Source organism: Lepisma saccharinum, chromosome 15 (genome assembly GCF_977018435.1).
Source record: "Lepisma saccharinum chromosome 15, izLepSacc3.1, whole genome shotgun sequence".
In the NCBI taxonomy this organism is placed as follows: domain Eukaryota; kingdom Metazoa; phylum Arthropoda; class Insecta; order Zygentoma; family Lepismatidae; genus Lepisma; species Lepisma saccharinum.
Genome location: NC_139243.1, coordinates 56,483,689 through 56,497,147, shown reverse-complemented (window position 1 = coordinate 56,497,147; position 13,459 = coordinate 56,483,689). Strand labels below are relative to the sequence as shown.

Below are 13,459 nucleotides of genomic sequence, written 5' to 3'. Positions count from 1 at the left end.
GAGATTTATCTATAAAAGTAACCATGTTTATTCTTTCTTTATATATTTTATATTGCATATAGCTTCAATTGTTTATTTGTGTATTTCAAATGCCTTAAGTAACCTGCACTCCCATTGGCTAATTCAATCTTAGCGCGGTGTCTAGTTGCCGCCATCTTAGCGCGGTAGTTACTTCCAGGGAGTGTGCGTAGAGAGGCCACTCGGGACACAGCCAGAAACCGTCGCGGACAATTATGGATACCGTAAGCCCAACGTGGCTACGTTTCATTAGTGGCGCGTTGTTGTAACACCAGCTGCAACTTCGTGTAAACAGTTTTCCCTAGACAGGAGTGCATGGGAAGTGTAATCAAGTGTTATGTGCATATACCTTATAATACATAGTTATAGTTATCAGTGTGTGTGCCTGTGTTTTCTTTACAACTACCAAGAGGATCGCGGTGAACTTTGCCCTGTAGCGACACAATCCATACCAGAGAGATGTAAGTGGTACCTACAATTTCACTTACATTTAGATCCTACCGGTTTGGATCATCATTCATTTCAGGTCCTTCACAGCCGGACAGGTTCTACATTCAGTTTTGGTCCTGTACGGTCCGGAACGCAAACATTTTGGTCCTCCGCAAGCCGCGATCTCCTTTGTATTGAACATGAGGTACGTTACCATCAGTGATTTTAGTGACATTGTGTTGTGCAAACATTATTTTCAAGTACAGTAACTACAAGTTATTGAAAGCATTACGTCATTCGTTGTAGCGCGAGATATTTTCCACGTGTCTGAAGGAGGATCGGGACTTCCCCGAGCCGACAGCGCTCTCGCTGTTCGCTTGTCAGTGACGTGACACACTCCGCTCCCTTCTCCCCTCGTGCTGTGTGAGGAACAGTCGGCGACCAGTGACATGACGTCACACACCGGTGGTGTGTCGCTGAGTTATTTTTAGACTGCAGTTTTCTGTTCCTTCACGGGACTGGCTTTTTCGTTCGTTTTCGTGCGGGGAACTTCTAGCGAGGAAAAACGTATCGCGGAGAGGTGTATAGCAGCCCACGCGTGCAGACGTGACATCACCATGGCGACCGTGCATCAGCTGTTCCAGTACTCGTCAGTGTCAACGACTACCTGCAGTGTTGCAGCCTAACTAGGATTTCAGATGCCCAGATGGTCCAGTGAATGCCAGATCGGTGAGTACAACAGTGTTTGGTTCAATATTTCCTCATTTTTTCCTTTCATTTCAATACGCATTGCTTGTCCCTCCCACCTTGAGGCATGGCAGACTTAGCACATCTTCTAAAGCAACGTGCCGCCTACAGGGGGCAAATAACGAGATTGCAGTCGTATATTAGCAGTGTTGATCCAGAATGGTCAACAGATCAAGGTTCGGCTGGAGCAACTGAACACATTATGGCCCAAGATAGAAGAAATTCAGGATTGCATTGAATTTGAAGCCACAGACGATGAACACACGGCAGTTCGAGAGACAATCGAACTTTCATATTTCGATCTCAAGTCGCAGATGCTAACATTAATTAAGGGAAATCATTCAAATACAGACGGCGCGGAAAATGAACACAGGGCTTCGCGCAAGTCTCAAGTCAAGTTGCCATTAATAGAGCTTCCACATTTCAGTGGAAATTACACCCAATGGGTATCATTCAAAGACACATTTTCTTCGCTCATACATGATAATTCGGATATTTCAGATATTCAGAAATTCCAGTATTTACGTGTCGCACTGAAGGGTGAGGCATTGCAAATCATTGAAAGCATACCAATTACAGCATCCAACTACGGTGTAGCGTGGAAACAACTCCAAGAGCGTTTTGACAACAAGCGTCTCATAGCTGCTTCACACGTCAATGATATTTTGCATATAAAACCAGTGTCGAAAGAAAACGCAGAGGAATTGCGATCGTTCACAAACACAGCTATTAGCTCCATCTTAGCGTTAAAATTATTAGCAGGAGATAGTTCACTATCAGATATAGTGTTAGTTCAGCATCTTACCTCTCAGCTTGATGCCACCACACGAAAAGCTTTTGAATTAGAAGTGACTGATTCTGAATTCACCAGTCTTGACAGTTTGTTTCAATTTCTAGAGCACAGAACCAAGGCTTTGGAGAAATTCAAACCAATTTCCAATGAAAGATCAACATTCAAACCACAGTTTAGTGGCAACACCAAACAACAAAGTCACAAACCTGCGCATCCTTCTCCTTCAAGATCGTATGTTTCTACTGTATCCCCTTCATGCCTGTATTGCAAGGATACTATGAAGAATAATAAGCATCCGCTGTGTGCGTGCAGTTCTTTCAAAGCAGCTACTATAGCTCAGAAGTACAAATTTCTTCGAGAAAACCAGATCTGTTTCAAATGTCTTGGACAGTCAGATCACCAGGGATTTAGGGCAGGATGCAAGGCAGGATCTTGCAAGTATTGCGGCGAGAAACATAATTCCCTTCTTCATGAAGATAAGAACAACAGAAAACGTCAAACACAGAAGCAGTCCAGTAAATCCAGAAGTAAATCGGCAGTAGGCGATGATACTCGTTTTCAGGATAATGATGCCCAGACTAAAGCAACATATTGTTCTGTCAAGAACAGAGAAACTTCGCAAGTTCTCCTAGCCACAGCAGTCATAAAAATCAAGAACGCATACGGCGATTGGCTCCCATGTCGTGCACTTTTGGATGGAGCCTCGCAGAGTAATATTATGACAGAGCATCTTGCTCAGCAGCTACGCATCAAGAAACAAAAACGCCGAATTCCAATCCAAGGGATAAATGAAGCTACAGTCCAAGCCTTTCACACCATGGAGACGCAGATTAAATCCAGCATAAGTGGATTCACCATGGATATATCTTGTTCCATCTTGCCAAACATCACAGGTTCGATGCCAGCGCAGAGGCTCGAAACTTCCACATGGGGAATTCCGAGTGACATACATTTAGCGGATCCTAGCTTCCATACACCTGGCAACATTGACCTACTTCTGTCTGCAGATGTGTTCTACACGATTCTCAAACCAGAAAAACTTTCAAGAACAGGAAACTATCCAGCGTTGCAAAACACTGAATTTGTGTGGATTGTAGCAGGAAGGATTCCCAATGCACCATCTACGAACGGACCTTCGAAGTCATTCTTTGTTCGCACAGAAGATACAGTCAATTTCCATTTACAGAGATTTTGGGATTTGGAGGAATTCCATGATAAGTTGCCTTCGCCAGAAGAAATCGCCTGTGAAAAACATTTCCAGGAAACTACATCTCGTGATCGAGAAGGTCGATACACAGTTAAGCTACCATTGAAGAAGGACAGATCCGTTCTTGGGGATTCTCTGCAAACAGCGATTTCACGATTTAACCAATTAGAAAGAAGACTTGATCGGAACATGGAATTGAAAAGAGAGTACACCGAATTCATGGTCGAGTACCAACAACTCAAACACATGCAACCAATTGGGACATTGGAAGATGTATCCAGAGACAAGGAGACAAGGTACTACATTCCACATCACTGTGTGATCAAGGAATCAAGCAAAACTACACGTTTAAGAGTGGTTTTTGATGGAAGCTCGCCCACAACTACGGGGGAATCGTTGAACAGTATACAAATGATTGGTCCCACGATACAAGAAGAATTGTTTTCAATCCTCCTCAGATTTCGTAGTCACAAAATCGCACTGACTGCAGACACGGCTAAAATGTATAGGCAAATTAACATGCATTCAGAAGACAGACCACTTCAATGCATCTTATGGAGAGCATCACGTGACGAACCAATCCATGTTTACAGTTTGAACACAGTCACTTATGGATTAACTTCAAGTTCATTCTTGGCCACAAGATGCCTCAAACAGTTGGCACAAGATGAATCATCAAATTTCACAGTAGCCACTCATGTCTTGACACATGACTTCTACGTTGACGATTTTCTGGGAGGAAATCATTGCATTGAAGGTGCAATAAAGCTGCGTGAAAGTCTCACAGAATTACTCCAGAAGGGAGGATTAAATCTACGTAAATGGTGCTCCAATAGCAAGGCAGTGTTGCAATCTATTCCAGAGCAGCGTAAGGTAGCAGCTACCACATTGGTCACTCATGTAACAACTGAAGAAGAAATCATATCTAGATATTCAACTTTATCCAAGCTACTGAGAGTAGTGTCACTCTGCAAAAGGTTCATCAGCAATTGCAGAAACTCAAGAGAGAAAAGGAGTGAAGACCTTACCACCTTTGAAATTCAAGGCGCCACACTTGCCTGCATCAAGATAACACAACGCGCATTCTTCTCTCAGGAAATCAAAGATTTGTCTGACAAGCAGCAAGTACACAACAAAAGCATTTTGAGGAACCTTCATCCATTTCTCGACAATGAAAAAGTAATTCGTGTCGGAGGAAGATTGGAAAACAGTGAACTGGAATTCCAAAGCAAGCATCAAATTATTCTTCATCCGAAGAGTCATTTCGCGAAAATTCTGATAGCATCAGAACACAAGAGACTTATGCATGCTGGTCCACAGCTTCTCATATCATCACTTCGTGAGAAATATTGGATACCTCGCATACGACAGGTGGTCAAACAGATCATTCACCATTGCAACATATGCTATCGTTTGAAGGCTTCAGCCTCCCAGCAGCTGATGGGGCAGTTACCCTCCAGTAGAGTGAGACCCAGCAAGGCATTCCATCACGTAGGCGTTGATTACGCAGGGCCATACCACATCAAGACCGGAGCCGCAAGAAGCAGATCCACAAGAAAATGCTACATTGCAGTTTTCACTTGTCTTGCCACAAGGGCAATTCATCTAGAGATTGTCTCAGACTTGACATCACAAGCCTTCATCGCAGCTCTACTACGCTTCACCGCGAGAAGAGGAAAGTGTGCAAGTATTTTTAGCGACAATGCTAAGACGTTCCATGGTGCTAAAAATGAATTGCAGGAATTACGTAAACTCTTTCAATCACAAGAATTCAACAAGGACATCAACAGTTTTGCAGCAGAAGAGAATTTCCAGTGGAAGTATTCTCCACCACGCAGTCCATCATTCGGCGGGATTTTTGAAAGTGCAGTGAAGTCTATGAAATACCATCTTCGCAGAGTAGCAGGAAACGCCGTGCTAACATACGAAGAACTAGTAACTCTGCTATGCCAAATAGAGGCCTGCCTCAACTCCCGTCCTCTTTCCACACTCCCTGATTCTCATGATGAATTCAGCTACATTACCCCTGGTCATTTTCTTATCGGAGGTCCTCTAACCTCATTTCCTGAACCAAACATTACAGATCTGGCTGCCAACAGATTATCCAGATGGTAGCGCATACAGCAGTTCCAGCAGCGAGTATGGAGGAAGTGGTCTCAGGACTACCTGCATAGCCTGCAGCAGCGACAGAAATGGACAGCCGTTCAGTCAAATTTGAAGCCTGGCACACCAGTGCTATTAAAGGAGGACAATCTTCCACCACTCTCGTGGAGAGTCGGCGTCATCCAAGAAGTGTTTCCGGGAAGGGATAACCTAGTGCGCGTAGTCACCGTTCGTACTAGAGACGGAGTCTACAAGAGAGCATTAAGCAAAATTGTGCCTTTACCACATTGGGAAGAAGACGCTCCATGAGCTAAAACATTGACAATGTATCCCCCTAGTGTTAGGTTGGATGTGAACATTCCAACGGGGGGGAGTATGTTGGAGATTTATCTATAAAAGTAACCATGTTTATTCTTTCTTTATATATTTTATATTGCATATAGCTTCAATTGTTTATTTGTGTATTTCAAATGCCTTAAGTAACCTGCACTCCCATTGGCTAATTCAATCTTAGCGCGGTGTCTAGTTGCCGCCATCTTAGCGCGGTAGTTACTTCCAGGGAGTGTGCGTAGAGAGGCCACTCGGGACACAGCCAGAAACCGTCGCGGACAATTATGGATACCGTAAGCCCAACGTGGCTACGTTTCATTAGTGGCGCGTTGTTGTAACACCAGCTGCAACTTCGTGTAAACAGTTTTCCCTAGACAGGAGTGCATGGGAAGTGTAATCAAGTGTTATGTGCATATACCTTATAATACATAGTTATAGTTATCAGTGTGTGTGCCTGTGTTTTCTTTACAACTACCAAGAGGATCGCGGTGAACTTTGCCCTGTAGCGACACAATCCATACCAGAGAGATGTAAGTGGTACCTACAATTTCACTTACATTTAGATCCTACCGGTTTGGATCATCATTCATTTCTGGTCCTTCACAGCCGGACAGGTTCTACATTCAGTTTTGGTCCTGTACGGTCCGGAACGCAAACATTTTGGGTTTTTTATTACCCACTCTAGGTGCAGCTTTCATTACTAGTATTTTGTTATGATGAGTGCATTAACATAGACATTTATCAAGAATGTATGGTAAAATATAATGAACACATGCAACTCTTGCACATTACGTAACTCAATTGAATTTTAAATATATTTTAAACATGGCAATATCTTGTTCTGTAGATATATTCCATTCCTCATGTATTTTAAAATACTTTTACAATGAGGTCCATGCCACACACAAAACTGATTTGCTGTGCCAAACAGGAGAGAATAGTGTAATATGAAACACAATTTTATTCACAAGAACACTGATACTTACATATCTCTTTCACAGTGGTTCTTCAAGAAAGTATACATGATTATATTATTAGTAACAGCAGGTGTAAAAATAATACTTTTCATTTCTTAGAAATACATCTATTACCACCCCAAGAGCAAATAAGGGTTGACTGTATTTTTTAGTACATCACAACTCCTTCAAGTAAAAAATAGTAACTTTACCTCAAAGCCCATCTCCCTTCTCTGCTTCTCTTCTGCAGATGCTGGGTTTTCATTCAGAAGGTTTTCCGATTCAGAAGACATGTTATGGAAGTCCTGCAAGATTGTCTGGCTTGTCTATGAACGGATAGCACAGAAACTTTGGCAAACTGTCATTCTCTGAAACCTAGAATGAAGAAAACTGAAGTCATAAGTAGGGTAGGGTTGGGACATGGGTATTTAAAAACTGGGTAGCTAAATAAAATTTGGGTAAATACTGGGTATTTATGAAAATTTTAGTCATCTACCAAGAACCGCCATAGCTCAGTTCGTAGAGCATCTGGCTATCACTCAGAAGACCTAGGCTCATCCTGGGGCAGGTGATCTGCACAAGGGAAAATTTTCCCTGTTTCTGCATGGCTCTGAGGTTCACCCAGACAAATAAATCAGGAAAACCTTGGAGGGTAAAGGCAGGATGCTAATCACCATCACAACTATGGCTATGATCAAGAATATATGGAGCTCTGTACCTCCACACACCTCATGTGCCTTCACAGCATGTGTGCACAACAAACAGGGATACCCTTGCCTTTCTTTTTTTTAGTTATCTACCTCAAAAGTAGATATTTATTACAAATTAAATGTTCGCTTTATATTTTGTCTTGAGACAAAAATATAAACATCCCTCTTTGCAATTGTTACAGTTGAACATCTGGATTCCCTACCAAACTTGTAAAATTTATTGTGAACTGCATTTTTAAATTTTACAAAGCTTTGTATATTTCTATTCCTATTATATTTTGGTCACTCCAGTTATATATTGCATGTCCTCACTTTCCTAGCTACATTCACATCTCTTACTCAGTATGGCCACTATTGGACCATGATAAAACACAACTATAATTCCTGGTTTAAGGCAAACTTTCCAAAACTTCAAGGGTATAAACAGATGTTTTCTCTATTTCAACCTTACATATTACCACCTCTCACCCTCCCACAAATATAATTAACAATCTAAAGGGTCTGTGTGATTAAAGGCCGACACACACATCTCTGCTGCAGTGCAGATCTCAATTTTCATTTCATCTCCCTGCCTCTTAGCATCACCTGTTCTACCCTGCTCGCCAACCTTTGTCATTGTTGCCGATTGTCATTCTATTCCTGGACACACTCGCCCAAACATAGTTGAAAACAATTGAATAGCGCTCCAGCTCACGGTTCACACCGTTCAACAGGAACATTAATGTGGCAATATATCATGACGTAATGGTTGCTTCTTTTATGCAGTGCATTTTCATTGGCTAGTTAGTAACTAGTGTGGCCAACTGTATTAATGAAGCACTTTTCTATCACGGAAGGACAAAGACAGAGTGAGTGTGAGTTTTGTTGGATTGGAAGCACCAAAATATTATTTTAAGTACTTGACCGGCTTGACGTTGTCTGTGTGTATTGCGTGTGTATGTTAGTGAACATTGCATTCCATAATGCCTCCAGTAGTAATGTTCATACTTCATCACTTTAGAATTGTTCAGAAGAAATAAATTATATGGATGCATGAGTATTTCTGTGTTTCAACTCTCGGCTCTGTCACGTGTTCTTGTAGGAATTGTAAGAAGGAAGGAAGCTGGTATTTTTGCTGCTTAATGCGATGCATATTGATTTCTTTGTTAAAATTGGCATGCTTTGATGGAAAGTTCATAAAAGAGAAATGCACACAGCTTATCGTCTGGTGGCAATATATGTACTTCTTATTCTTTTCTTCTTGTTATTGTTGCAGAAGCCAATATCATTTGTAAATGTACAACAAAGGCAGCAGACTGTCGCCAATCATAGAGAGGCAATAACAGTGCTTAAGGAGAAGTGTTTGTGGTCCAATTGTCGAGGTTTAACACGTTCGCAGCACAGGTTATTAGTTCTCAAACCAGTAGTAGTGTCAGTCATGTATCACATGTCATTGTAGTTCCAGTATTAGTGTGGGCTTATTGGGAGTGAACTATTAAAATGCCACCAAGCCAATTAATGCAATGGAAAAATAATACATTATTTACTTTATTTGAAATCACACAAATAATGAATCACTATGAAGAAGTCTTCTTTGCATCATTTTGGGTAATTTTACGCATGTGTTAGTCCAAATTTAGCGAAGTTTTAGTCCATATGTATGTACATCGAACAGATTAGCAACATTGGTTCTCGCATTGCGATGCACATCAGCTGGGCTTGTGAATCTGGTGAAACCAGTTATTTTGCAGACTTATGGGACACTCTAGGCGAAAGCACAGGCGCAGCATTTTGTTTAGAGAATGTTTCCACATGGCATCCAGCAGAAGGAATGTTCTTAATGGCAAAAATAAACACTACTGCGGACACTGTTACTCATTTCAATCACATTCTAAGAACAGTTGAGGCATACTCATCTTGTGCATGTTGCTTCATATCGCTATCTGTTAAAATTATAATAATTTTCGAAGTAGTTCAGTTTGGATCCATCAAGCAGACGCATTGTCTGCAAGCAGCAGACGATTCTCACCGAACAAACCAGCCTCCTGGCTCATGCATTTGGTGAATCTCGTTCTTGCACGAAACGTACAGAATGCGACTTTTGGGACAGCATAATAAATCTCATGAAACTTATGGGACAGCCAGTTACCATAACTCGTTTAACGTGTTAAAATCGTGCAACTTTCGGAACGGGACCTATACTCTTGAAAAAAGAAAAGATGAAGCATTTTCAAGCAGATCAAAGTTTCAAGCAATGAGGGTGCATTTTTCTTATGTGATCAAATGTATCAGTGACCTAGTCAATGGAATGAAGACTGTATGATAGAACAGGGGTTCCCAAACTGTTTCATATCATGACACCCTTCGTATTTCAAGATACTTCTGCAGAGGCCCAAGTCAGAATTACTTCTAGCACTTGCAAGGCTCAGTTAGTGTAGTTTGGTTGCTTGCCTTAATCACATATTTCAAACAAACATTTTACATGTAAAAAGTACTAAATAAGCATATATTTGGAAGCGTCATTTCAGTGAAAGTATTGGAACATTTCGCGACACCCCTGTAAGCCACTTTGATAGAATATTTTGGAAAGGATTTTTTTGTACATATATGTGTAGTCAATTTGCAACCATGTGAGTAGTGAAACTTTTAGTTTGGTTTTGTTTACATGGTTAATTGTTCTCCAGAAAAAGTGTAGTAAGTAGTCATGAAACCTCTGAAGTATGTTTTAACAGACATAATTAGAAATCATACCATGTAAAATACCACAGTGGTCTAGTCAGTAAGGACCAGCCCCCCGTGACGGAGTGATTAGCACATCGTGCTACAATGCCAGGGGTCCTGGCTCTGAATCCAGGTCTGGGCATGAATGTTTGTGAGTGTTCATTCATCAATTTCATCATATCATCACTCATCACCATCTTCGGAAATTAGCCAAAAGTGGCACAAAAAGCAAAGTTAAATAAAGCAAATCACTCACACTCTGGTTGGTAGGGCATTTGACTGTCACGTGGGAGACCCGGGTTCAGTTTCCAGGGTGGGTGATCTAAGGTCGGAATTTTTCTGACCTTGTCCCTGCAAAAAGTGGTTCTGGGGTTTGTCTGGGGTACCTGGGGGCAACCTTGGGGGGATAAAGGCAGATGGAGCATAGTGCTGGTCACATCACCTCCAAAAGAGCAGAGACTGAAAATGTGTGGGGCCCTAAATGTGCCTTCATGGCATGGTTTACCTTACTATGTAAAAAATACACTGGCCATGAAAGAATTTCGACAATTTCTTGGTTGTATCACTCTTGATTTTCTGCCTCTCTTTACTAATCATGATGATGAGGATGAGTGATGATCAGATGTACAAAATTTTGTTGATGAGATTGAAAGCCAACCAATTGATATGCTTGGCCACAGAGCCAACAAAATTTACCTTCGATTCCAATTAGAAACATGCTTGTCATGAGGATGCTGATATATTCAGCAATATCATTCAGCATATTGCCATATACCATGTAGGCCCCTACATGGCCTTGTCTGTAGTTCATACGTTATCCATGTGCATTTGACACAATGCACAATTGCAAACACATTCTTGAAAAATTTACATATTTTAGCATTTCTTAGTATTTACACATGGTTCTACACATTTTGTATGTGCATGCAACTGGTTCAGACACACAAAAATTGTGGAAGTACTTCATGATAGAAGTACGTGGGCCACATGTCAGGACTAAATACATCAGATATTCGATTCTGCATTGTGAACAAATTTTATGTTATGTAAAACATGAACATATATTAATTGCAAAAAAAAAAAAAATAATAATAAATAAATTTAGATCGGTACATTTGGTCACCAGCCCTACATGGGTAACGGTTTCGAAAGTTGAATGATTTTTTCAACGTTTTTACACATTGTACAATTTGTATGTATAATATGGGATGTAGTTTCATTATTTATGAAATGGGAACTTATGTGGAGACAAAAATGTTATGCTTTCTTCTTTTTTTCCAAATATAAAATAAATAATGATTAAATAACAAATATTTGCTCACGCTCTCTCTCTCTCACTCTAGTTTTACTAGTGTTTTATTTACATATAGTAGCTCTTGGCTTCCAATGAAAACAACTGAGTAAGCATGTATTTATTTGGGCAACAGAACAAGTGTTTTTATTGTTGTTGTTGATTAGGATTATTTTACTTCGCTTTTCTGCCACACTTGGTTATCGCGAAGATGAGGATGAGAGTGATATATGATGGATTGATGAAGGCCAGGATTCGAACATGTGACGAGAGTGTATTCTTGTTCCTGTGTGTTGTACTCTGCAGTGAACAATGAAATGAAAAATTTATTTCAAAACTCAAAAAGCCAAATGAATATCATTGAAGAAACTACAAAAATGTGTGTATTGTTACCTGTTTATCCCCTTAAATATATTGAATTTTTAGTAACAGTTAGATATAGTGAAAACACATTTCTTCAAATTTACAGGAGAAAAGACAGGAAAGTACTTACGGAATTGAGTTCCTGTGGACTTTTGGAAGCTGGGAATAGTGTTTTTTCCATTCGTGCAACTTATTGGGCCGGTAAATAATGTAATTTTCGACATTCATGTATCTCCATTGCACGATAGCTCGTGCCACCATTACCATCGATTACGTGAATCAAATGTTCCGTGCGTTTGATTATGTAACCCCCTGTCACTGTAGCAACCACACGGTAGTTTTACAAGATGACACGTGAGCGTTTTTTTTTCCAATTCAATTTTCTATGTTTCCTTAAGCAGCTAACTGAACCTAACTTTCCGTGAATGGTTTGTGGATCAATTTTAGCCTAAAAACCATCATTTTTTTGGTTAATAAGTGTTAGTGTAGCAATCACGCGGTAGTTTTACAAGATGACTTGTGAGAGGTTTTTTTTTTTCACTTTAATTTTCTATGTTTGCCTAACCTAACTGAACCTAACCTAACCTTCCGTGAATGGTTTGTGGATCAATTTTCACTTAAAGACCTTTTGTGAATAGTTTGTGTAGCATTTATTGGTGCATAAGTTTGGAAACACTGCATATCAGCTGACGATAGACAATGTGAGTCAAGATTTGCCGCCGAATTAGCAATGACCAAAAAAACATAATCCCAAGTTGAAAAATGTTCCGCTATGCATATAAGGTAAGTAAGTACAAATGTAAATAATTCGGAAATAAACTAGTTAAATGTGTTTTCACTATATCTAACTAGTACCACAATTTTTACATGGTTCTATTCGATTGTGATTTACGTCTGTTAACATCAGTGACATGAGGTGACCTCGACCCTTGGCATAGCAATCCGAGGGGTGCCGAAGGGTGGTTTTTGGGGGTCATAACCTCTCCCCCCCACACACACTTTAGCACCCAGTATTTCTAAAAAAGTACACATAACTCCCACCCCCTTTCGAAAATAAAAAACGATTTCATTTGATTACTAAGCCAGAGATCCCGGCTTGCCATGGGTGTTCTTTGTGTGTGTGTGTTTTCATCAATTTATCATCTTCACGATTGGCCAAAAGCTGAAGCTTGATATGCTAACACCACTCTTCTACGAGGGATGGCGGTACCCAGTGGAGGCACATAGTGGTTCAGTTCCCACTTTAGACTGTAGGGCCAGTCCCAATTAGCCTTTCTGTGCATAAAGTGAGCTTAAAACACCAAATCAACCAACCGTAGGGGAGTGGTTATCACAGTGGGGGTCGAATCCCCACCTGGGGATGGGTTTTCTTTGTGTTAGTCCCTTCCTTAATTATATCGTATCATCTTCACAGTTAACCAAATGTGACAAAAAATCTACTCTAAGTAACAAATATCAAATCAAATCATTGATAGATTGTTACATTTGGTTTATTTTACTTCGATTTCCTGCAGCTTTTGACGTCCGTGAAGTTAGCACCAAACTGAAATGAGAAGTAAGCGACCTGAACGCAGCTGAAGCAAAGGATATAGATGGTAGCTCAGGGTTGCCAGGAGTGTAAAAAAAAAGCCATCCAATTCAAGAGAGCCCGAATATTATGCAAATAGCAGTTTATGAATTTCTATTTGTTTTCGGGAGGGGGGGAATACACGAAAGTCACTGATATTACAAAAATGTATGCACGTACGGATACTAATGCAATTGTAATGGGTAAATTGGAAAAAAAAAACCACCGCAAAAAAAACAATCTAG

The 13,459-nt window shown here is 40.4% G+C and overlaps 1 protein-coding gene across 1 annotated transcript in view; it reads right to left on the bottom strand.

The window, feature by feature from the left end:
- LOC145999714 (uncharacterized) overlaps positions 1-6,954 on the bottom strand; it is a 90,293-nt gene extending 83,339 nt beyond the window's left edge. Inside the window, exon 1 of the mRNA XM_083136994.1 lies at positions 6,796-6,954. Within this exon, the coding sequence (XP_082993120.1) occupies positions 6,796-6,876 (81 nt within the window). The 5' untranslated portion in view covers positions 6,877-6,954. The remainder of the gene's footprint in view (positions 1-6,795) is intronic.
- Between the last annotated feature and the right edge of the window lie 6,505 nt (positions 6,955-13,459).